Source organism: Monodon monoceros, unplaced genomic scaffold, assembly GCF_005190385.1.
Source record: "Monodon monoceros isolate NGI ecotype Baffin Bay Population unplaced genomic scaffold, NGI_Narwhal_1 Super_Scaffold_5, whole genome shotgun sequence".
NCBI classification, from domain to species: Eukaryota; Metazoa; Chordata; class Mammalia; order Artiodactyla; family Monodontidae; genus Monodon; species Monodon monoceros.
In genome coordinates, this window is record NW_021703782.1 from 68293779 (window position 1) to 68318857 (window position 25079).

Sequence of the window (25079 nt, forward strand, 5' to 3'; positions counted from 1 at the left end):
TATTACTCTCCCTCCACTAATTCATTCTCTAGATCATTTGTGACAAATAAATACATTTTACATTTTATCTGACTATTTTTGCTTTAGTTTGTACATTTTGGCTTCAGATCTTCTTCACTTTCGAAAATCTATTCTTATTGTTTAGCATTAGGTGAATCATTTTTATCAGTATCTTCCCTTTAAAAGTCTGTTTTTTCTTTCTTCATATTTAACTTGTAGCAGACAGTTAAAAGAAAATTAAAAGGAGCATTGGTAGTAAATGATTAGTTATTACAGTAAGCTAAAATCTTTAGAATACACCAGCTAATGGGGACCAAGAAGTTCATGTAAATATTAAAACTGATTTCACTATCTACCTCTCCCAACCAAGTTCCCCACTGTTATTTTTGTTACTCTTTGTATACACTTGGGCTCATAAACAGCCCTCTCAAGTCCTTTCCCCCACTCTCTTCCATTGGCTGTAACTCTACTTTAGGGTCACACCTTTCTGTTGCCACTCTGTGAATGCCCTTCACTATATCAGAGCCTTCTGGTGCATGAATCTCAAGTTGTCAAAACAGGGGCATATTCCTTTCACTCATCAATGCACCAAAAATCAAATTATGTTCCACAGAAATGAGGAGAATGCCTATTGGGCTCACACATAGTCCATTACACCCAGCTTGAGAATGGACAATATGTTCTCCCCATTTTTCACTTGAAGTGCTCTTTCCAAAATTCCTCATTATAACCTCTCTTCCTTCTAATTAAAATCAATCATCCAAATGTATGCTTATAATAACATCTTAAAGCTTATGATAAACATACCTTAAAGTCATAGTAATCAGATCAGAGGGAATTGACACAAAGAGATCAGTGAAACAGAATAGAGTCCAAAAACAGACTCATTTGCATATGTAAATTACAGTAAATATGGTGTATCAATTCTCTAGAGAAGAGATTGGATTTGTTACTGTTTGAGGGGTTTTGTGTGTTTGGGGGATTTGGTGGGGGGGGTGTGCTAGCATATATTAAGAAAGTCTTATAATAATCCAGGCATTATTCTAAGTGTTTTTCATGGAATAATTTATTTCATCTGTCTCGCAATCCTATGAAGTAGTCACATTGTTATCCACATTTTGTGATGATGAAACAGGCACAGAGAGTCTAGTAATTTATAACTACAAGCAAATAGCAGAGCTGGAAAATGAACCCACACATTTTGACTCCATATACCACCTAGGAAGATAGATCACATTCCTACCTACACTACAGCAAATAATAAGAGTTCAGATTCTGAGCCAAGCCAAAGTCCAACTATAAAGTATGAAAATAAAATAGAAAATATTCATACAATCATGGGGATAAGGAAAACCTTCATTAAAAGACACAAAACCCAGAAGCTAAAAGGAAAATGTTTTTACAGTCATTACATAAAAATAAAATCTCTTACCAAAAAGACACCAAAATAGATTAAATGATAAGCTGCAGACAGAGAAAAAATGTTTACAACTTATTTGTTTGTAACAAAGGATTAATGTCCATACCATAAAAGGGGCCCCAACAAGTCAGCAAGGAAATGATAAAGATAAATGATACATAGAACAAGAATTCCTGAAAGCCCATAAACACATAGAAAGTTCTCCAACATCAGTAGCAATCAAAGAAATGCAAATTAAAACAACAATGGATTACAAGTGCTAAAAACTGAAGAATGACTCTAGGTTGGTGAGGATAAGGGAAATAAATACTTTCATAGATTATTTGTGGTAATCGAAATTGGAGAAGGATATTTTGGAGCCTGGCCATATCTCCCAAATGTTAAATGTTAAGCTTTAGACCCAGTAGTTTTACTTGCTATGGGAAAAAAAGCAATTTGTAGAATATCATATACATTATATGTGTATAATGTAATGTAATATAATATAATATATACACAGACACATTTATATAAACATATATAAAAGAAAACTAAAATTTATGAGTATGATATTTGGTATCTCTACGGTATCAGTTGTTATTTCTCCTCTTTCACTTCTTATTTTATTTGGGTCCTCTGTCGTTTCTTCTTGGTGAGCCTGGTTAAAGATTTATCAATTTTGTTTACCTTTCCAAAAGACTAGTTCTTGGTTTCATTGTTATTTTCTATTTTTTATCTCTATTGTATTTATCTCCTCTCTGATCTTTATTATCCTTCCTTCTGCTGACTTTGGGCTTTCTTCTTCTTTTTCAAATTTTTAGGTGGTAGGTTGGGTTGTTTATTTGAGATTTTTCTTGTTTCTTGAGGAAGGTGTGTATCACTATGGACTTCCCTCTTAGACTCGCTTTTGTTGCATTCCATAGGTTTTGGAAAGTTGTGTTTCCATTTTCATTTGTCTCGAGATATTTTCTGATTTCCTATTTGATTTAATCATTTACTCACTGGATTTTTAGTAGCATGTTGTTTAATCTCCACGTGTTTGTTCTGTTCCTGTTTTTCCTTCTGTAGTTGATTTCTGGTTTTATACCATTGTGGTCAGAAAAAAATGCTTGATATAACTTCTATCCTCTTTAATCTGTTGAAGCTTTTCTTGTGACCTAGTACATGATCGAGAACATTCCATGTGCACTTGAAAAGAATATGTATTCTCCTGTTTTGGGATGTAATGTCCTGTAGATATCAATCAAGTACAACGGGTCTATGTTTCATTTAAAGCCACTGTTGCTGTATTTATTTTCTGTCTGGATGACCTGTCCATTGATGTCTATAGGATGTTAAAGTCTCCTGCTATTAATGTATTATTGTCAATTTCTGCCTTTATGTCTCTTAGTGTTTCCTTTATATATTTAGGTGCGCCTCTCTTGGGTGCGTATATGTTAAAGTATGTAATATCCTCTTCTTGTATTGATCCCTTTATCATTACATAATATCATTACATAATTAATGTAATGTAATTAATATCATTACATAATTTCTTTGTCTTTTGTTATAGCCTTTGTTTTAAAATCTATTTTGTCTGACATGAGTATTGCTATCTCCACTTTCTTTTTTCCATTTGCATGAAATATCTTTTTCCATCCCCTCACTTTCAATCTGCATGTGTCTTTAGCCCCGAAGTGAGTTTCTTGTAGGCAGCATATTGACCAATCAGTCACCCTATGTCTTTTGAATGGAACATTTAGTCCACTGACATTTAAAGTGACTTTTAATAAGTATGTACTCATTGACATTTTATTACTTGTTTTCCGGTTGTTTTTGTAGTTCTTCTCTGTTTATTTCTTTTTCTTTTTGTTTCTCCCATTGTGGTTTGATGATTTTCTTTTGTAATGTGCTTGAGTTCCTTTTTTATGTTTGGTTGTGTATCTAATGCAGGTTTTTGATTTGTGGTTACCATGGGATTCATATATGTTGACCCCTAATAATATCAACTTGATTTAAACTGATAGTTGTTTAAGTTCTAACACATTCTAAAAGATCTGCATTTTTTACTCCCCTCCCCCACATTTTGTTTTTGATGTCATATATTACATCGTCATGCTTATCCCTTTACTGTTTATTGTAGTTATAGTTACTTTTAAATTTTTTGTCTTTTAATCTAAGTGATCTTAATTAAGTTATCGTCAATCCTTACTATATATTTGGTTTTCCTGTTGGGATTTTCCCTTTCCTGTATATTCTTACTTCTTTTCCATTTAGAGAAGATCCTTTAACATTTCTTATAGGGTAGGTTTAGTATTGATGAATTATTTTAGTTTTTGCTTGTCTGAGAAATTCTTTCTCTCTCCTTCTATTCTAAATGATTATCTTGCTGGGTAGAGTATCCTAGGTTGCAGATTTTCCCCTTTCAGAACTTTGAATAGATCATACCACTCTCTTATGGCCTGCAAAGTTTCTGCAAACAAATCAGCTGATAACCTTATGGAGATTCCCTTGTATAAGACTCTGTTTTTCTCTTGCTGCCTTTAGAATTTTCTCTTTATTTTTAACTTTTGCCATTTTAATTATGATATGTCTTGGTGTGGGATCGTTTGGGTTCATCTTGTTTGGAACCCTCTGTGCTCCTGTACCTGGATATCTGTTTCCTTCTTTAGGTCTGGGAAGTTTTTAGCCATAGTTTCTTAAAATACGTTTTTGATACCCTTCTCTCTCTTCTCCTTCCAGAACCCCTATAATGTGAATGGTGGCATGTTTGATGTTATCCAAGAGATCTTGTACATTGCATTCATATATATATATTTTTTTCTTTAGTCTTTCTGTCTGCTGTTCTGATTGGGTGATTTCCATTATACTATCTTCCAGGTCACGTATGCATTCTTCTGTGTCACAGTCTGCTGTTCATTGCTTCTAGAGTGATTTTTATCTCAGATATTGAATTATGTATTTTTGATTCGATCTTCTTTATATTTTCTAGTTCCTTGTTAAACTGATTTGTGTTTGGATCAATTCTCTTCCCTAATTCGGTTAGCATTTTTATTACCAATGTTTTGAAGTCTTTATCTGGTAGATTGGTGTTTCTGTTTCATTATTTTCTCAGGGGTTTTCTTTTGCTCTTTCAATTGAGAGTAGTTCCTCTGCCTTTTTATTTCACTTAACTTTCTCTGTCTCTATGAATTTGTTTGAAACGGTTATCTACTGTGGTCTTGAAGGAGTGTTCTTATGTGGGAGCATCACTATGCAGACCGTGCGTGCCCAGTGCCTTCAATGGAAGAGCCGGATTTGATGTGGATGCCAGACACATCCTTCTTCAAGGTGTGCTGGCAGCTATCACCCTGGTAAGTGGTGTGGCTCGTAATGGAAGGGCTAAAGCCTGCACAGGGTGTGAGGCGTGACTTCCTCTCCGCTCAGTGGCCGTCACCACCCTCTCAGGCTCCAGGGATGGGCTCAAGCTGGGTCTGTTCTCTTTAAGTGTGTGTTTTTCCTCCTCCCTGCTCTGGGATCTTTGCCTCAAAGGAGGGGAGTGCTGAAGCAAGCGGGACTCCTGCGCTTACACAGATCTGATGCTCCGCCTATGTAGGTGTCTGTGGCTCCACTCAGAAGCAGCCCATGGTTGCATCTTCACCCAGATCTAGTGCTAGGCTGTGGCATGGAGTAGGCAGGGCTGGAGTGTTCAATTAGCTGGGCCTGGGGAGCACAGTGAGGGAGTTGTGGGAATTCCAGCAGCTGTGCTGCCATCAGAAGTCTGGGCTGCTTCTGTGATGCTGTTTGAGTCAGCGCCAACAATGGTTGCCACTGCTCCACCTGGGCTACACCCTGGGCCCCTGGGTTGCCTCTGTCCCTAGATTAAGTCTTTTCTCAGGTGCTGGCTGCCCCATGTCCAGTGCCAGGCTGTGGCATAGAGTGAGCAGGGCCAGCGTGTTTGCTCGGCTAGGGATGGGGAACACAACAAGGCAGCAGCCATTAGGGCAGGACTCTCTCTGCCCTGCCTGGTGGCAAGCCAGCACCCGAGTACACCTCATGAGTGGAGTCTAGGCTTCTCTAGCTTTTCTGTCTGTCCCAGCAGTTCTCCAAGCAGCCAAGGGTGCTTATCCCCTCCACCTAGGACCCCAGGACTGGGATGCCCACTCTGTGGCTCAACCCACTTACTGCCCAGGTCGAGTGCTCACTTGTGTAATTTCTCTTTTCCTCTGATTCCCGTCCCGGGGCACAGGTCCCAACCTGATCGCTTTTCTTCCCTTCCTCCTCGATTACGTATGTAACTTTCTTACAGCCTTGGTTGTACAGGAATCCTTCTGCCAGTTTCCAGTTGGTTTTCCATGAGAATTGTTCCATACGTAGATGTATTTTTGATGTGTTCATGGGAGAGGTGAGCGCCACGTCCTCTTACTGTGCCATCTTGATCTCACGTCTAAAATTTATGAGTATAAATGTAAAGTGAAGTGTTTTCTAATAAATGCACTAATATTTTAGCAGTGGTTCCTGCTGGTGAAAGGAGAGGATTGTGGAGGAAGGGAAAGGGGGTTGTAATTTTTACCCTCTACACTTTAAATTATTTGAATTTTTCATAATGCATATGTGTTTATGTATCACTTGTGTTATTTAGATTTTTAAAGAATAAATCTTGGTTATTTAAGAAAATGTCAAAACTAGGTTCTCATGTTTGCAAATATAACTGTATTTCACAGTTTTGCCATTTGCTCTCTCAGTTTGCTTTCTCTGAGACTATTTACATAATCCAGACAGAGTTAATTTAATTTTTTCAGCCATATTTACAGTGGTCCACTTGGGTAGTACACTGTGGAGGAAGGTCACGTCTAGCCCAACTTGTGAATAGTCAGAGGTTTTATTTTCACTTCTTTTCTCTTCAACCCTGTCTATAATTCTGGTATCTCTAGTGCTGTGCCTTTGGTTGCCAAGGCCTAGCTGTGAGTGCCAGGCCAGCTCCTAGCAACACCAAGGCCCATTGATAGCGCCAGGCCAGTTCCTCCCTGCCAAGGGCCCCTTTTCTCTCTCTCAGAGAGGACAGTGGGCTGGCATGCACCTTTTGCCCTCTTCTTTCCACTTGTTCCTGATGTAATGTAGGAGGTAGAAAAAATATCTTGAGGTCCCCAGGGAAAAAGCATGAGGACAAAAACTATATAGTATCCTATAATTCCTGGGAACAGATAAAAGACACCTATGTTCCTGATGGAATCATGGAGACACTGTACTGGCTGGCTTACCTCTGGCATTCTTATAATGTGAAACAAACAAAAACCAAAAAAAACCCTCCCTATTTAATTCATCCACAGTTAATGGTCTTTCTTTGATTTATAAACACCATCCTTACTTATATAGAGTTCCAAGTGGAAATTCAGGGAAATGAGGTGGAATTGGACCAGGCTGTGACAGCTACTCTCTGTCCACAAGGGTGGCTCCCCTATAAATCATGTGGCAGCCGCAGTTGGTTCAGGAGTTCTTCCTCCTCTCAGGGGAGAGCAAATGGAAATAGCTGAGATTGTTTTACTGTCCTTCTGTTCTGCATTGTCCCTTAGAAAGGGCTGCAAAAGGAGTCCCTACAGGAATGTATAATATACATATGCTTGTGCTATTTTGCCTGCCAAACCCAGTTTTCATTTGGTGAAATTCTCCTCCCACATAATTCCAGTGGTAATTCCACAATTCCTTCACCCCCTTGAAGTTCTACAAGGACCTACTCCAGACCCACATCACTGATTCAAGGTTGGGAACATGATGCAAGCCAAGCCGGCTGGTGTCAGATCTGGGACTTTTGCTAAACTGTTAGAAGAGATACTCTATTTGCATTGAGTTTGCTCAGGTGGTAGAACATAGGCAAGAATATCTGGTGACTATCTTTACCACCTCCTGGGTACCTGAAAAGGAAGTTAACATATAATAAGGCAGATTTGAAAGATGGAAATGATATTATGTGAGGTCCTAAACCCAACTGTACTCATTCTGGCCATAAGCTACTAAATTCTGTTTTTCTCAAACTAGTGCTATTTTCTTGAGTGTTTGAGTGATACTTACAACCCACAGAATCCTGGTCACGCTGATATACCACAGAATAGCCTTTCCTTGACAATTAGAATTTCAGTAAACCATGAACAGGGAGGAATGGGTGAGAGGAGTTGTGTCAAGAAACAGATTAAGACTCATCATAATTGAATATCGGGAGCTTTCACATCCAGCATACCTTGGAGATACTGCAGGTTCGGTTCCTGACCACTGCAATAAAGTGAATATTGTGATCAAGTGAGTCACATGAAGTTTTTGGTTTCCCAATGCATATAAAACTTACATTTATACTTTTCTGTAGTCTACATGTGCAATAGCATTATGTCTAGGAAAAAATGTATATACCTTAATTTAAAAATACTTTATTGCTAAAAAATGCAGACCATCGTCTGAGCCTTCAGCACATCATAATAATCTTTTTGCTGGTGGTGGGTCTTGCCTCGATGTTGATGCCTGCTGACTGATCGGGGTGGTGGTTGCTGAAGGTTGGAGTGGCTGTGGACATTTCTTCAAATTCTCAAAGTAAAGTGGTCAGTGGTTGCCATGGATTCAGAGTGGGGGGAAAGGGAGAGAGAAATGAATAGGTGGTGCCCAGGGGATTTTTAGGATAATGAAACTATTCTGTATGATTTTTAGGATAGTGCAACTGCTCTGTAATAATGAATACATGTAATTACACATTTGTTAAAACCCATAGAGTGTACAACACAAAGAGGAACCCTAATGTAAACTATGGATTTTAGCTCATAATAATGTATTAATATTGGTTCATTAGTTGTAGAAAAAATTACCACACAAATGCAAGATATTATTAAAAGGAGAAACTGTTATGAGAATGGGGGAAGAGAGACATATGAGAACTCTGTACTATCTGCTCATTTGTCTGTAAACCTAAAACTGCTATAAAAAATAGTCTGTTAAAAACAATAATTTTAATGTGGTTCATGAAATCATCTTTTCAGTAAATTCAAGTTTTGTTTTTTATTTAGTTGGCTTAATTTTTTGATTTTAAAGTATTTTTGTAATATTCTTATAAATTTAAAAGCAAAATTATATAGAGCAATGATTTTGCAGGCTTATGTATATCTTAGAATATTTTATAGAAACATTCCTAGTTAAGTAAACATTTGAATTTTAGCAATTTTTATTGTCTTTGTAATAGAATTTACTCAAGGTTTGATCTCTGTTGAAATACATTGGTGAATGAAATGGCAGATTTTACTTAAATCTATATTCATTGAATTTTTAAATGAATGAAAAAACCTGTAAATATAGTAATGGCTTCATAATGTCTGCTTTTTTTTTTTTTTTTTTTTTTTTTTTCCGTACTCGGGCCTCTCACTGTTGTGGCCTCTCCCGTTGCGGAGCACAGGCTCCGGACGCGCAGGCTCAGCGGCCATAGCTCACGGGCCCAGCCGCTCCGCGGCATGTGGGATCCTCCCGGGCCGGGGCACGAACCCGTGAACCCTGCATCGGCAGGCGGACTCTCAACCACTGCGCCACCAGGGAAGCCCATAATGTCTGCTTTTTAAAAATAATTCCTTTTTTCCTCCCTAGAGTTTCATCTCATTCATTTGTGACTACATGATCCACATTTTTCTATCAAGTCCAGGATCCTTACAGGCACTGAGATTGCCCACTCATCAAAGTCCACAGGATCAAAACCTTTTTGCCTTTTCCTTAGGTATCTTAATGTTTCCATTTACTATCCTTTTGTCATTGCCAAGTTCTTTAGTCCTTTAGGGGAAAAAAATTCTTCTTTGGAGACTGTAGATCTTTCTGAGAGCTAATGTAAGGATCTATTATTGCCCACAAGAGGTAGCCTACCAAGGCAAAAATATCAATGTGCAGGCAGGTTGCTAAAGATCTAGCTATTGCAGCATTTAAAGGAAACAAACATAGAATGAATCAGGGAAAAAAAAAATTGACTCTAGAGACAGGTAACATGTGAGAAATATGAGATATAAGGTAATAAACTACCCTTGATTGAAGGCAATTATGAAGAATTAATATCTTATTGATATTTCCCTGATAGCTCTTCATTCATACATGCTCTACTTTAATTTTAAAAATTAATTAAATAACAACTGTTAAGGCAGATGAGTATGGTTGGTTTTGTATAGTTAATTTTGAGCTCAGTGGGCTTGAAGTTAAAGTATTTATTTGGTGGTCTGCAGTTAGCTCCCTAGGTAAGGGAAGGTGCTGGCACCTTTTAAATATTATCATCACCGCAGTGTAGTCAGATTCTCTGTCTCCATCTAACCAGTAGGTTTAAGGTGGTTGCTAAACCAGGTCCAGCCCTCCTGACTCCAGCACTGCACCCTCTGCTGGACACTTGTTCTTCCATTTCTAAATCTGTTGGGACAGGAAATGAATGCAACCCACTCCTTGGAGTGGGGAGAAGAACACATAGCTTGTTGCCCTGAACCCCTCCACTTACCATTTCATTTATATCCTTCCAGTATACCCAGAAACAAAGATAGCAGATACAAGAGTTCTAAGCAAATACCTACAACTGTTTATCAACTTACCTTGAGTTTAAATACATGAAATCATCCTAGCCTTCTCTGGGGACACACCTGCACATGTGTTAAAATATGACATAACCAATTATGTTCAATGCCATACTTTTTTGCTCTACCTTGATTACATAGAGCTTTGAGACTTGTGACCAGCAAAAATTAATTCTTCTAAAAAACAACTTTTTTTTTCTATTTCTACTACACTCTGAGCGGTAACAAACCTGTCAAATGAAAAAAAAAAGTTTCACTTGAATGTTTCATAAGTTCTGTAAACTCACTGGTGTTTGAAATTTTTTTTGTCTTTTTTTAAGATAGTAGCTGTCTCATAGTACTAATTTTATTATTAAGTTTAAGTAATTTCCAAATGAACAATATTAACTTTACCAAAACCTAAAAAAAAAAAGCTCATAAAACAACTTAATTAATGGCTATGTTTTAGTTTGCAGTAAAGAAAAACAAAGTCCTTTGTGGAACTTTTTTGGGGGGATTGTGAACATTGCCCTGTAATATTAGTTTCATATTTACATGTTGCATATAAACGTAAGCAGAAAAGCCCATCACTCCCTTTTCCCACGGTAGATCAAAGTGGTCAAAGATAGGGACTGGTAACTTAGGGGTGCCATCGCGAGGAAATTTTTGGTACTGAATCGCCAAAATACAAACAAACAAACAAAAACCCAGGTACTACTCCTCAGGAAACCAGGCAATCAACTCCAGTCCTAAGTAATCAGTTTCCCTTCACAGAAGCCAATAAGCACAGCCAAACAAACAATGAAAGTTTCCACTGCCCTTGCCCTCCTCCCATTCTTTCCTCCCTTCTTCTTCCTTTTCTGTTCTCCATCTTTATTCCAGCCCAACTTTTCCTTATTTTTCACAGACTGACTAATCTGAAATATGTCCCACTAAATACAGAATAACTATTAGTTATCACTTTATTAAAGACACATGTATACCTTCCCCCATTCTCTCAAAACTTTTTTATCACTGAATTCTCATTTCTTTTCTCACACTTTATTTTCACCTTCTATCTCACACTCATATATTTTTCCCTCTCTCTCCTCTAAGTCCTGACTGTTGATGTGAACAAAATTTACATTCAAATAAAACAGAAAGATTTTTTTTCCAGATTTTCATACCAGCTGACTGAGGTTGTAAGCGTACCGCTTGGGAATTAAGATATACTTTCCTCGAGTTTTTAAAAAGCATATTGATTTCATGCCTTTACTCCCAGTATCCCTCCAGAGAGGAGGATGGACTTTTCGAAAATTGGTTTGGATTGATAAAGTACTTTGCCCTTATTTAAAGAGCTCATCTTGCATCAACCTCTCTTTTCATTCACTAAACAGATTCTGCAGCCCTCCTCATCTGAGAGAATTAGGCCTCCCTTGTCTGCTTTGATCCAGAAAATCATGCTTTCATTAACACAAACATCTCCTGATCTCTGCCATGCACTTTAGATTTTCAAATTATGTATGTGCATCATTTATCAGAATGCTGTCAGGCCCCAGGTCTGCCAGACATTCAAACTGGGAGATCCCATGGCATGTATGTGGATTCATTTTAAGGGAGGGGCGTGGTGATTGTAACCTTGGTCCCTAAAGTAGCTGTAGTTAGCTGCATATTCTTTATTTCAAGGAAAGAAATGTGGTAGTAAGTACCAAGGATGAGATCTCATGTCTTAAAAAGCAAAATGCAGATTCCCGTCTACTCCTTTGAGCAATAGAAGAGATTAAAAACAGCATTTTGTATTGAGAAATGGTATGACTTTGGTGAGTAAGTTGTAAACAGAGTAGTGTTTTTAGTGATATTGTAAACATGCAGCAATATATCAGTAACAATTTTGATATTTGGGAAGTGGAAACACACAGGAAGTTCTTTAATCTTAATGGAAAATGCCCTGAGTCATTTGGTCTGTGTACATGCCTTTCAACAAAATTTTTTTTCAAACTCAAGTCTTCAAAATTATCATCACTTCTGTTTTCTTTGTCCATTCTAACCTTTCCTGAAACAGAGAAAGATAAATACCACCATAAAAAGTAGCATTTAGACTGCCCAGAAACTGTATAATTACAGACTGTGTCCAGAATTTCAATTTTAAAATTCTGGAGAGTAAATAACAATATATAAAGCTAACAGATGACCCAGATACTGGAATTATCAGACATGGACTTTAAAGTAACTATATATTCATATTTCAGGAAAACAGATGACAAGATGCAGGACTTTACCAGATAACAGGAACCTATAAAAAAGAACCAAATAGAAACTCAAGGACTGAAAAAAATACAATTACTGAAACAAAGAACTCAGTAGATAGGTTTAACAACAAACGTGAAGACCAGATATAGCTGAGGAAAGAATTAGTGAACTAGAAGTTAGGTAAGTATAAAATACCCTAATGGAAGCCTGAAGGGCAAAAAGAATAGAAAAATACATTTAAGAGTGAAAAGGACATATGGGATGCAACAAAAAGTTCTAACAAATGTATAGCATCATCTCCCTTCAGAAGGAGGCAAGAACAATATTTAAGAATAAATGTCAAAAAATTTCCAGTTGATGAAAGATATCAAGCCATAGATTCAGGAGATGCTGCAAACTCCAGTTGGGGTATTGAAAAGAAAACCGCACCTACATACATCACAGTAAAAAAGCTGAAAACCAAAGACAGAGAAAATCACAAAAGTATCCAAAAAGAAGGGTACATTGTTTTTCAAGGAATAACCATGTGATTGAGAACTAACTCTTCAACAGAAAAGATGTAAGACAGAAGACAATGGAATGATATGAATATGGTGTGAAAAAAAATTTGGCAACCAGTGAAAATATCTTTCAAATGTGAAGCAACATAGAAATTTCTGGATCATCAAAGACTAAGCACATTCATCAAGCAGCCTACATGAAAGGGCATGCTAAAAGTAGTTCTTCGGGCAGAAGGAAAATTATCCCAAAGGGAAACACAGCAATGCAGGAAAAAATTATGTATGCTAAATTTGGGGCAAATCTGAAAGGATACTGACTATACAAAATAACAATAGTATTTTAAGAGTATTAAAATATATGTAGAATTAAAATACATGACAATAATAACTAATGGCACCTGGAGGGTTGAGGACAGTTAATAGAGTTCAGTGTCCAAAAGTCTCAGCATTGACTGGAGTGTGGTAAGAGAACTAACTTATATTCATTCTAATGATACAAGAACACATGTTTACACTTTGTGGGAGTTACTAAAAGAATAGTGAAAGGATGTGTAATAAGCATGCCAATAGAGGAAAAATAAATGAAATGTTCCAGAATTTATTAATTCAAAATAAGGAAGGAGAAAAAAAAGGTATCATAAAGCAGTTGGGAAGTATCAAATTGAAAATAACAAATAATGTGGTAAATATTAAATTAGTTTATATTTTGTGCATTCATTGATTGTTCAGAAATAGCTGGGAAGTGTTATGGGCAAACAAAATCTAATTGACCTGAACTGAAAAATATACTGTTGCTAATTCACGAAATAATTTTTCTACAAGGAAATTTTTTTTAAAAGTATCAGTAGTTGATGATTTTTGCATGATTATGATGTGAGAAGCATTATGTTAATATATCCCATTTTATTCTTTTGAGTTTGTTTATAGGCCTATTATATATTTTTCTTTCAAGTGAGTTTCAGGCAGGTTAATACCAACTTACACTGAAAACAGCAGATCTGGGAACAGAAAACAATTTTTGTTTATTTTTATTGTTGTTTTATTTTACTCCAGAATTGATACCCTTAATCATCACTATATATGTCAATTTTCTTGAAAAGAAAAACTTAATATTCCATGCATTTTTAAAATGCAGCCATAATGCAACATGGAGGCATCACAGCAAATGTGTGAAACAAACAAGTTTTCAAAGAGAAAAAAAAAAAGTATTATTTACATTGCTGGGGAGTTGGTCCTTTTTAAATTTCTCTTTCCAGGGAGAGGGAGGAGAGGAAGGAGGGATATCAAAGATTCTGTCCCAGAGAGGGGGAAAGGTGAGATCTGAGAAGGGGCAGAAACAGGGAAGGAAAAGGTTGTACCTTCATAAGGTGGGGTGGTTTGGGATCAGGCCCTAAACATCATCCTGCTTGAGAATCTGTCAGAGGAAAACAAGTCAAAGGGAGCAAAAGAAGGAGCCACTAGGGCCAGAGGCAGGACAAGAGATGGTATCTTAGGAGGCCAGGGTAAATGGGGGAGATTCAGGGACTAGACATGCTTCCTGGGGGTGGGGGGAATGCAGCCACAGTGTCTCCCCCTTCCCTCTTCCACCCCAGCTCCAGCCCTGGCCTTTTCTTTTCATCCCTACCCCCACGACAGAAGTTGTGGCCCTGGCCATGTCATCGTGTTCCTGTGTCCCTGCATGTTCCCCACCCTTCACTCCCTCCTTTTGCACATACCCCATTATAATAAATTTTAAATTAAAACCTGAAAAAAAAATCCCAATAATTAGTCTAAGGATCGGTTCATTGAACAAACGTTTAAGCATGTGCTAGGTGTCAGGCACGTGCTAGGCCCTGATGACCTAATACAAAAACAGCAGAGATTTAGTCCCTGCTTCATGGGGCTAATAATAATATTAAATATAAATTAATGTACTTCCTTCATTAGATAATAATAAGAGAAGAAAAGGAAATAATCATAAATTTGCTATGTGCTATGAAGACCACAAAGAGATGCTCTGATAAAGAATTATCAGTGAGGGCTCTTTTAAGTGATACGATGAAGGAGGATTTCTCTGAGAATGTAACCTTTAAGCCAGCAGAGCTTTATGATTAGGGTAACTATATTTTATATTGCTCAGACTGGAACACTTTTGAGAATGAAAGGGGGCACTTCTGATAATTATGCAGGATGCCATGGCAAACCAGAATATGTATGTATGTACCCTCTTTCTAAACCAAAGAAAGAAGTATGGGTTATTTCCTAAATGCAATTGGAAGACACTAAAACGTCTTACCAAGGGAATATTGATTGTTTGAGTTACATTTTTAAAAGTCCTCTCTAGATGCCAGATGGAAAATTGATGGATTAAGGGGCACAAATGGAGGTAAAGAGACAAATTCTGAGAACATGGTACCCATCTAGGTAGGAGAGGGACAGTGGCTTGGATTGATAAAGCAGGAATATAGAGAGTAGTAGCAAATTGAAGATGAATTTTGCAGTGCATCAGCAGCTAAGGTGAAGTTATATAACATATTATATTTGCATTTTAATTCATAATAAACACACAAGACATTTTAAATATGGTCAAGTGATCTGGAAACAGACTTTCTAACAGCACTGAGATATAAACATGAAAGAGAAATTGTTCACCTGTAGCAAAGAAAATCAAGTTAAAAAAAATCCGCTAAGCAGCTTCCCTTTATTCTCTATCAACTCCAGTTTTGAGTTTTTTGTCTAATTCATATCCATTTGTAAGTTTCTATACATTTGTTTATAAAGACTATTAATCATTTGTGCAGCAATATTCTTTCCAGCCTATTGTATGTATTTTCACTTTGTTTTGGGGGTCTTTTGTCATTTAAATTACTCATTTTCTTAATTTGTGTATAGGAAAAAACATCTAATTTTTTCCTTATAACAGCTGAGTTTCCTAATTTAGAAAAGTTTGCCCCATACAAAACATTATATAAGTATATACAAAAATATAATTCTGTTATTTTATGTATTTGCTTATATATGTCATTTAAATCTTTAATTCATTTGAAATGTATTTTTGTATATGATCTGAGAAATCTGGCATTATCCATCACATTAAAATGCATCATATTTTTCAATCTGAACTGAAATTCTACCTTGGTTTCTATATGAAGTCCTCATAGTCTTAAATCAATTTCTGCGTGCTCTGATAACGCTCCATTATGTATCTGTTTCTGTGCCAAAATATTCTTTCATTGGAATGACTTTAGAGCAAGTTTGGTAAAGGAAGTTCCGTGTACTCATCTTTTTCCCCCCTCTGGTCCTCTTGAAAAAACTTCTTCATTACACACACACACACACACACACACACACACACACACAGAGTATTATCTGCTTCTTGTAAATAAATCACAGTACAAAATGTATGACACAAAATGTTATAATCCCCATTCTCTCTCAAATTCCTGCAGTTAACCACTAGTAAAATGTTAGAGTAGGGCTTCCCTGGTGGCGCAGTGGTTGAGAGTCCATCTGCCAATGCTGGGGACGCGGGTTCGTGCCCCGGTCCGGGAAGATCCCACATGCCATGGAGCGGCTGGGCCCGTGAGCTATGGCCGCTGAGCCTGCGCGTCCGGAGCTTGAGCTCCGCAACGGGAGAGGCCACAACGGTGAGAGGCCCGCGTACCGCAAAAAAAAAAAAAAAAAAAAGAAATAGAAATTAGATAGCCTGATAGATCATGAGACTCATCCAAAAATATTAGCTTTTTTACCTGACCTGTATATTGGTCCCTTTTTAAACTTACCTCTTACCCCACGTATTGGGGTTCATTTTGTTTTGGTCCTTAATACTTTTTCCAATTTATTGTGAAAAGAACCAGCTAAACATTTTTAATATTTGCTCTTTTTTTTTTCATTCTGAAAACTTGTTGAATTTGCATCCATACTTAAAAATGAAGCAAAATTTAAAGTACTGAAAGATTATGAAGACTCTCCATCTAGGAATAAAATTGAAAATAGTAATAAATATGAAAATAACTAGATTTTGTTTGCTTTTATGATTATGTAACCAAACTCAAACATCGTTTTTTTTCTTCCCCAAATTAGGAGAATTTAAAATGAAAAAAAAAAAATCTCTCACCTTTCCCCTCTCTCCCTCTTCTTCTCTCTCTCCTATTCACTAGAGACTGAGAAAGAAGAGATCTTATTCAGGTCTTTGCTACATTTCTGGTTCACATCCAGTGGACAAAGAGTAGAAAGGATTCATTCAACCAGTAATTACCAAGCGCCTATAAAATACCAGGAGCGCTTACAAACCTTAGGGAAATTCTGGCCCCTGCTCTCAAGGAGCCTACCTTCTCAGTGGGAAGCATAACTCTGCTGCAGCTACTGGGGCAGAGGTTGCTGCCTACCTGTGAATACACCTAGAGTTACAGAACAAACTGGAGGTAATCAGGACAACTTTCAGCCTAGTAGAAAAGTCTGTATACTTGAGCATCTTTACCAGTCTTTCATTCAGTCTTTTCTCAGATTCCTTCAGCAACAGGGAACTCAGTACTTCACCTTTTCCATTTTTAATAGGTTCAAACGTTAAAAATTCTTATATTTTTCTGGCTTTTCCAACATTTAAAGGCAGCTTTATACCTCTCTTTCAACTTTCACAGCCACACAGCTTCTCTAAACTGGGCTAAAAACACCCAATCTTTAAGTCATTCTAAATATCAGTGTTGCCAATATCCCCCCAAGATTCAGAGTTATTTAAAAGAGTTTTGGAACTTCCCTGGTGGTCCAGTGGTAAAGAATCCGCTTTACAATGCAGGGGATGCGGCTTCTATCCCTTGTCAGAGAACTAAAATCCCACATGCTGCGGGGGAACTAAGCCCTCACTCCACAATTCCTGAACTCACGCCTCAACTAGAGAGCCCACGCGCCCTGGAGCCCGCGTGCCACAACTAGAGAAGAGAAAACCTGCACGGCACAACTAGAGAGAAGCCTGCATGCCACAGCTAAGACCCGATGCAGCCAAAAATAAATAAATAATAAACCTTTAAAAAAACAAAAATAAAATAGTCTCTATATATAGACTGACCAGCTCAGAATATAATGAACCATTCCTTCCTATTTTGTTCCAAGCATTTTAGGATTGAAATAGTGTAATCCTAAATGCCACGGTCACCCTAAGTGGTTGGCTCATATTAAACCTTTGGGTCTGTCAGGATATTTCTCGTCATTATTACTCCATGGGCATACAGCCTAACCTTAGGGGTAGTGATATGTGGGGAAAGCAGGTAAGCAGGCAAGCCTGAGTGAAACTATATCAATTCTTGAGACTGAATACAGTCTATGTGACTTACTGATTATCATTTAAACTTATCAAAATTTAGCTGTCAACTAAGAACATCCTTCAGGCCCAGAGCCAAAAGCAGAGTTTCAAGCTTATAGGAAACCAGACAGTTCCATAATTATTCAAATAAAATTACTGACACTGAGCTTCACGTGATCAAGGATATTATATTAATATATTATTATTATGCCACTTGAAATATGGATATTTGCTGGCAGATGGGTTACAGAAACATAAGATTATAGATAAGTATTTCGTGACTTCTTGAAAAATGCTGATTTCTTTAATTTAAATCCTGAATATTTATTTTACATAAATAGGTTCCATTCAGTTGAAATAATTTGAAAGTTAATAGAAACACTCAAGACTAGGTTTTTTAATTTTTAGGAAGATCCAAAATGTCCCAGATCATCACATTATAACCGATGATCAACATTTATTCCACTCTAAAATAGATACTTTGCACGACCATATATGTAATATACATACAGTTTTGAAAAAATAATGTAACATAATTGTCTTTATTTCAAATTAACAGTTTTTTCAAAAGTGTTCAGGAGAGATTAATAAATATGTGATATAGTTCTAAGCAAAAGTATGCTTGGTTAAACCCACAAAGCAAAGGATATATAAAAATATGTAGAAGGAGAAAAAAGTACTTTTAATATATATTTTGACTATCTTTTAAAATAATTACAGATATTATAGCAGTAAAAGGAAATTTCAGTGTTCAGTAAATGTTTAGAAATTTAGGACTAGATGAAAGAGTTAAAATTCTTGAACTTTGAAATTCCTCTTTAATGAGACATAGAAATCTAAAATAATGACAGCAATAATAATTATAATGTTTACAAAGGCTTTGGAATTTTCAATATTCCTGTGTCTCTGCTTGAAACACATAAAATTAAAATGATGTAGTCACAATTTGTTTCTTGACTATTTTATATTCAGTTATTTTTAATGAAGCAACTAAATTAGGCATAACTTAGTTCAGCTTTAATGTAGTTATGAATATATTTTACTTGATTAAAATGATAAAACTAGGGAGGCTTAAATATTATCTTAAAAGGTTAACTACTGTGTCAATTACAAAATCTAGGGGAAAGATATTTATAAGGGAATAACTATTCTGAAAAGTAACCTCCTTTTGTTCATTTCATTTCATTAAAGACTCAATCAACTTTCACTCTTAATACTAAAATTTTCCTAAATTACACATTGGCTTGCAAATGGAAGTGCATACAACAAGGCTAAGTCAATTTAACACTAGTGAAGATTCAGAAAGTAATCCATTTTTATTTAATCGGGGTTGTGGGGGACTACTTGGCAGCGTAGGGTGATCTAATTAACTAAATAATTGCCAATTCTACATTGCACTTTGTGTTACATGACGTAATATAAATAAATACCAATAAAAATCAAATTATTCAGGTATCTAAACAGTGATGAGGCCTGCTCTGCCAACAGGTATGCTATAGAGTAGAAGCCTCAATGCCTTAAGACTGAGTAGATTAGGCAAAATTTTTCACCTCTCTGTCTGTTAGGGTGACCAGTTAAAGTATTTACAAAGTTCCCTATGGGAAGTAAATGTGATCATCTATGTAGTATGTCCAATGAGAGGAGGAAACTTGAAAAGGAACAGTTTTGATGTATGCCTTAGATTTTTATCACAATACAAATAAACGGTCATAGATGACAATTTTCACCTCAGGAATACAATAACTACCTACGTTTAAGTGCCAGACCCCTCTAAATAGACAAATGTCTTCTAGTAGCAACTAGAATAAACAGTTCCTCCCCGCTAAAGCCCTGAAACTTACTTCATCAATAGCACCACACAATCATACCTTGTAGCCTCAGCCAGCCCTTTACCTTGCATCACTAAGGTAGCCACACTGCCATTGGGGCTGTTATCACTGAGTCGTATGGCCCAACGCCAGTTTATTAGCAACTCCAAATGTTGATAAAATCAATTTCTTCGATAAAAGAAAGCATTAAAACTTTGTAAAATAATTTTTAAAAGCAAAAGAGATCTCATTGTTTTGTTTATTTTGTTTTTAGGACTGGGGCAGGAAGCATCTAAAAGATGGTTTTAAAGGAAGAGGACGGCTACTTGCATGGGACGGCATTTTAGTTGTGCTCAAAGTGATGAAAGTTGATTTGCATTATTCTGCCACTAAAACTGAAGCGTCCCGCCCGGGGAAAGCCCCGCCAGCCACGCGAAGTTCTCCGAAAATGGACTCTGCGGAGAGCTGACATAAATTCACAACTAACTATTCGGGGCCCGCAGGTTTTGCGAGAGAGGGAAGCAACCAGGGACCCGGAGAGCCCCGCGTCCCTCCCTTCCAAGGACTCGTCAGTGCCCCCTCCCTCCTCCTGGAATGGGAAGTGAATGTCACCTGCAGATCTGCCCGACTCTACCGGTCCCTCTCCTCCTCCTCCTCCGCCCAGTTCGGACAGTCTCTAATGCCCAGTTCCAGCCCCGGCCGCCTTCGGCTCCAGTGTCCTAATCCCCCGCCCTTCGCCTTCAAGCCTGTCCCCCGTGGTCCCAGCCCCTCCAAGAACTGCCAGGCGCTGATTGGCGGCGGCGCTGACAGGAGGCGGGGCCTGGAAGTCCCAGCCAAACCCGCCCTCGCCTATAAGCCCCTTCTCGGCTCTCTCTCTCCATCTCTCTCCTCTCTCTTTCTCTCTCGCTCCCTTCCTCCCTGTAACTGAACAGTGAAAATTCACATTGTGGATCCGCTAACAGGCACAGATGTCATGTGAAAACGCACATGCTCTGCCATCCACACCGCCTTTCTTCCTCTTCTTTCTGTTTCCTTTTTTTCCCCTTGCTCCTTCTCCCTCTTCTTTGTAACTAACAAAACCACCACCAACTCCTCCTCCTGCTGCTGCCCTTCCTCCTCCTCCTCAGTCCAAGTGATCACAAAAGAAACCTTCTGAGCCGGAGGCGGTGGCATTTTTAAAAAGCAAGTACATTGGAGAGAAAGAAAAAAGAAAAAAGCAAAACAAAACCCAGGCACCAGCCAGCCAGCACATTTTTTTCACCCCTCCTGAAAACAAACAAACAACCAAACAACCATCAAAACAGTCACCACCACCATCATCAAAACTGTTAACATAGCAGCGGCGGCAGCAAACGTCACCCTCCGGCCACGGCGTCCACGTAAAGGGATGGTTTTCTCGGCAGAGCAGCTCTTCGCCGACTACCTTCCTCACTCGTGCTGAGCGGGATTTTTGGGCTCTCCGGGGTTCGGGCTGGGAGCAGCTTCATGACTACGCGGAGCGGGAGAGCGGCTACACCATGCGAGGTAAGCGAGCCCGCAGGCACCGTGTCTCCCCGGTCCGGCCAACTCCAGCCAGATGGGCGATGGGGGAGGGGAGCGCACCCAGCCGAAGAGGAAAGAGGTTGGCGGGGCGCAGTTACTGAGTTCGTGTTCGCAGTTGGGCTGCAAATGGCCTGGGCGTAGAAAGTTGTGGGAAGGTGTTGATGCCTCTCAGGAGTTCTGGAGGGACACGGGAGGGCGCTTTTTGGAGAGGGGGACGACGCTAGTTGCTTCTTCCCAGTCCTTGAGTTGTACTGTACCATTTTGGGGTGTCACTCTCGGGTGCGGATGCGAACGCCGGTTGGAGGGAGAGCCGGGAGAAGTATGCCTCTGGGCAGAAGCCGCTAGAAGCGCAGGGCGCGCGGCGGTCGCCAGCCCGGGTTAGGCGCGCGGGGCTCACGGGCAGGTGGCCAGGCGGGTACACACACTCTTCAGGTTACGAGGCCCACCGGCGTCCAGGTCAGCGGACAGTGTCCCTTCGTGGGAGTGGTAGGCAGAGGGGACGGTGTCGTGGGACTAGACACATTCCGGGTTCGTCCCCTGCGCGCGTACCTCGCGCCGGAGCTGCGCCCTGGCCAGGTCCGCGTGCCCGAGCCCGCGCGGCCCAGGGACGAGCGCCACCCTGAAAAAGTTGTGCGGAGAAAGTTCCAGAGGATAAAAGCCCGCGCTACCCGCGGCGGGGAAGGCTCCTTTGTCAAAGGGCCGCTGCGGGAGGTAGTGCTGGGTGAACCTTCGGGCCAGGACCCCCAGCGGCGACTGCGGTGGCAGGTCCCCTGGGCTAACTGGCGGCGGTGGGGTGACGCGCCGGGGACAGGGGCAACACACTTGTTCCGGCTGCACTTTGGGTTGCCCGGGCGGATGGCCTGGCCTGCTTTAGGGAATCACTTGATCCGTCTCCTCCCCTGCGGTGCCAGGACCTTCACATTTCCTGCGCGCTGTGCCCAGAGCCGCTTTCCTCCACTGTCTGCTTGGCCACAACTTCACTCTTCTCTCGGAGAGCGGGCCGGGTGCCCGCGTGCCATGGGGATAAGTGCGAGCCTCGGAGCACCCGCCGCCTCACACTCCCCAGTGTTTCTTTCTAGCCATTCTGCGTTTCTTGCGGTGGGGCGGGGGCGGGGGCTCTCCTCTCCTCCTCCTCTGTCCCTCTGGGTCCTGGCAACAGAAAGGTGGAAACGGCCAGCTCCGGACCTTCCTACATCCCCGAGCCCGCGTGACAGGTGGACTGGCCAAGAAGAACTTGGGAGAGTTGGGCTGCAAACACTCATCGCCTTCCACTCGGCTGTGTTCACCTCCCATCCACATTCCCAGTACCTCTTGAGGAGCGTCGGGATGCGGTATCGGGCATGTTCCCCCTGCTCCGCTCGAAGTGAATCCCGAGCCTGGACGCTAGAGCAGAGACTGGGTTAGCCAGCTAGGCGCTGGGACGTGGCAAGAAAGGGAAGGGGGAAGAGGAACAGAGAGGCCGTCCATGGAGGTGGGTGGGAGGGAGGTAGCTGAAGCTAAGGGACAGAGACGTCCTGGTGAAATGGTCTTGATTGACCCGCATACTGGTAGTGGGGGCCCCGTGAGTGCGAGCTGGTTCCAGTTTAGTGTCCCGGTTGGGGGATTGGTCACGTGCTCCACTGCCCAGATTCTTTCAGGAAACTATACTTGGGTAATTGGCGAGTGCAGAACCTTTAAGTTAAGGACGCCCTAGTCTTTGTTTTTGTTTTTCTGTCCCGTCTCACCACCATCCTCTCCTTTCAGTTTCCCTTGCTCCTCTCTGGGGTAGCCAGTTCGTCCAACTCCTACTTCTCCCTTTCCAATCAATATTCCTCCCGTGGCTGAGTTCTTACGTTCTGAAGGTCTGAAACCATGCGCCACGTCAGTTCCAACCCGGCACTAGGGCCTGGGGCCAAAAGCCACTCACTCTCCCCTTAAATTGTAGAAAACAGACGAGTGTGGGACAAGAGTGGGTTGTAGCTTGATCGCACTGCTCCTGAAGGAGCAGTTTGCCAGCGACAGTCCAGATTCGCCAAGGCGCCCACTTCGGGGACTCGAGAAGCTTGACGCCAGGTGCTGCCTCTTACCTTGAGAAAGAAATGGAAGCTTACTCCCCCCCCCCGCCCCCGCCAACTCACCCCACAGCCCCAGAGGGTTCTAACTTAAGACAGCTTTCAGGGGGCCCGGGGGAACGCTCTGGAGAAAAATCAACCTTAAAAGGTGGTGGAGTCCTCTCTACCTCCTGGGCTCTCCGTTCTTGACCCTTTACTGTCCCTCCTCTGCCATCTCTGCGCGTTTCCTACAGACCGTGCCCTTCCGCGTCATCAGAGGTGATTGTATAAGGATGGAGAAAAGGTCCAGGCTGCTCAGACGTCTTATGAGAGTCAGGGGTTGAACTTGAGTGTGAACTTGAGAAGTGAGAGCGGAAACGAATCAACTTTCTCTTGTGCCTGGGCTACTAAGCAGTCTATATCGGGGGAGGGGGCAGTTTTTGAACTCAGCTTTACAGTGCGCCCACTCCCTTTCCCCCTACACCACACACGCGCGCACGCACACACGCGCGCGCACACAAACACGTCCCCCATCCCCGGGTGGTCCCAGTCTGTTATTCAGCCTCGGCTCCACGGTTTGCATTTGGCAACTCTACTGGGTCAGGGCACTTGGCACAATGCAAAGTTGGTCCAGGATCGAGTGGTCGCCCTGGGGACCAACACAGTAAACCCACCCCCGACCGCCGGCCTCCACCCCGCCCCCGCCAGGTCTAGGATAGTTAAGAGACTTTATCCCGAGGGAAGCTCTGGGGTGAGAAAGGGGTTAAGAGGCTCTGATCCTTAGGTCATTGTCCTACCCCACGGCTGCACTGAGTCGGTCCCCAGCGCTACGGCTTAGTCGGGGCTGGCCTGGGGCGGAGAAGGGTGTATTTGGTGGCGCACAAAGCCTTTCACCCTTTGTCTGCTACAGAGTACCTACCACATGAGGTCTAGAGATGCTACTTCGTAGATTGCATTATTGAAAAGGATAACTTATGAATGCGGAAGGGAGGACTTTTAATTGGATCCGTCCATAGGTGAGAAACAAGTGAGCCGAGGTGTGGATTTCATGACTCCTTCCTGGGAAGCCTGCTAGCTGTTTATTACACAGGAGCACCGAAATGGTCGGATTTTTCACCCTGCCTCCGCAGAAAACCCTGCTTCCAAAAACAGGGGCACAGATGTCGTCGCAATCAATAGGTGATTGTGGCTCCGGCGGATTAGAAATCTGGTTTTATCCTTGCTGTAAACAAGGATGGGGCTTGGCTTTTCTAAAGTCCGGTTTTCATCTATTATTTTCAGGTAGCTAATTTTTATGAACTGCTAACTTTAGAAAAGAAGCGGCTTGCTCTCAGAGGTATGGCAAACCTTGGGAAGTCTGGAGCTCTGAACGTCCTGACGGCCAGGCCTTTAAATTTCCTGAACCTGTTCTCAATCTTAATTTCTTCCAAAAATTCCAATTAAATATTTCTAACCAACATTCCACCTCCCACAACTAAAAAACATTTGTGGAAGGACCTCTCTGTCAGTAGTCATTAGTAATTGTTCATTAAGTAATTATCAGTAAGCTGTCTTTATAATCCAAGAAAAGTAAACATTCAAACAGTTCAAAGAAAAATCCTAAAGCTATATTTCAAGTATTGTTGAAAAAATATATAGCCAGAAAATTGTTTTTCTTAGGTGGTTACATCTTGGGACTCTCTCCTCCCCCACGCTCAACATCTTGAGGGAATTTGTAACAAGTATTTTAACACAGAAGGGCGTGACATCCTGGACTTCCGGTATACATATTAGTACCATTAAGGCT

General features: G+C 40.5%; 1 protein-coding gene across 1 annotated transcript in view; it reads left to right on the forward strand.

Annotated features, from left to right (window-relative positions):
* Nucleotides 1-20604: 20604 nt before the first annotated feature.
* RORB (RAR related orphan receptor B) overlaps nucleotides 20605-25079 on the forward strand; it is a 181837-nt gene continuing 177362 nt past the window's right edge. Inside the window, exon 1 of the mRNA XM_029203888.1 lies at nucleotides 20605-21245. Coding sequence (XP_029059721.1) covers nucleotides 21239-21245 — 7 coding nt within the window. The 5' untranslated portion in view covers nucleotides 20605-21238. The remainder of the gene's footprint in view (nucleotides 21246-25079) is intronic.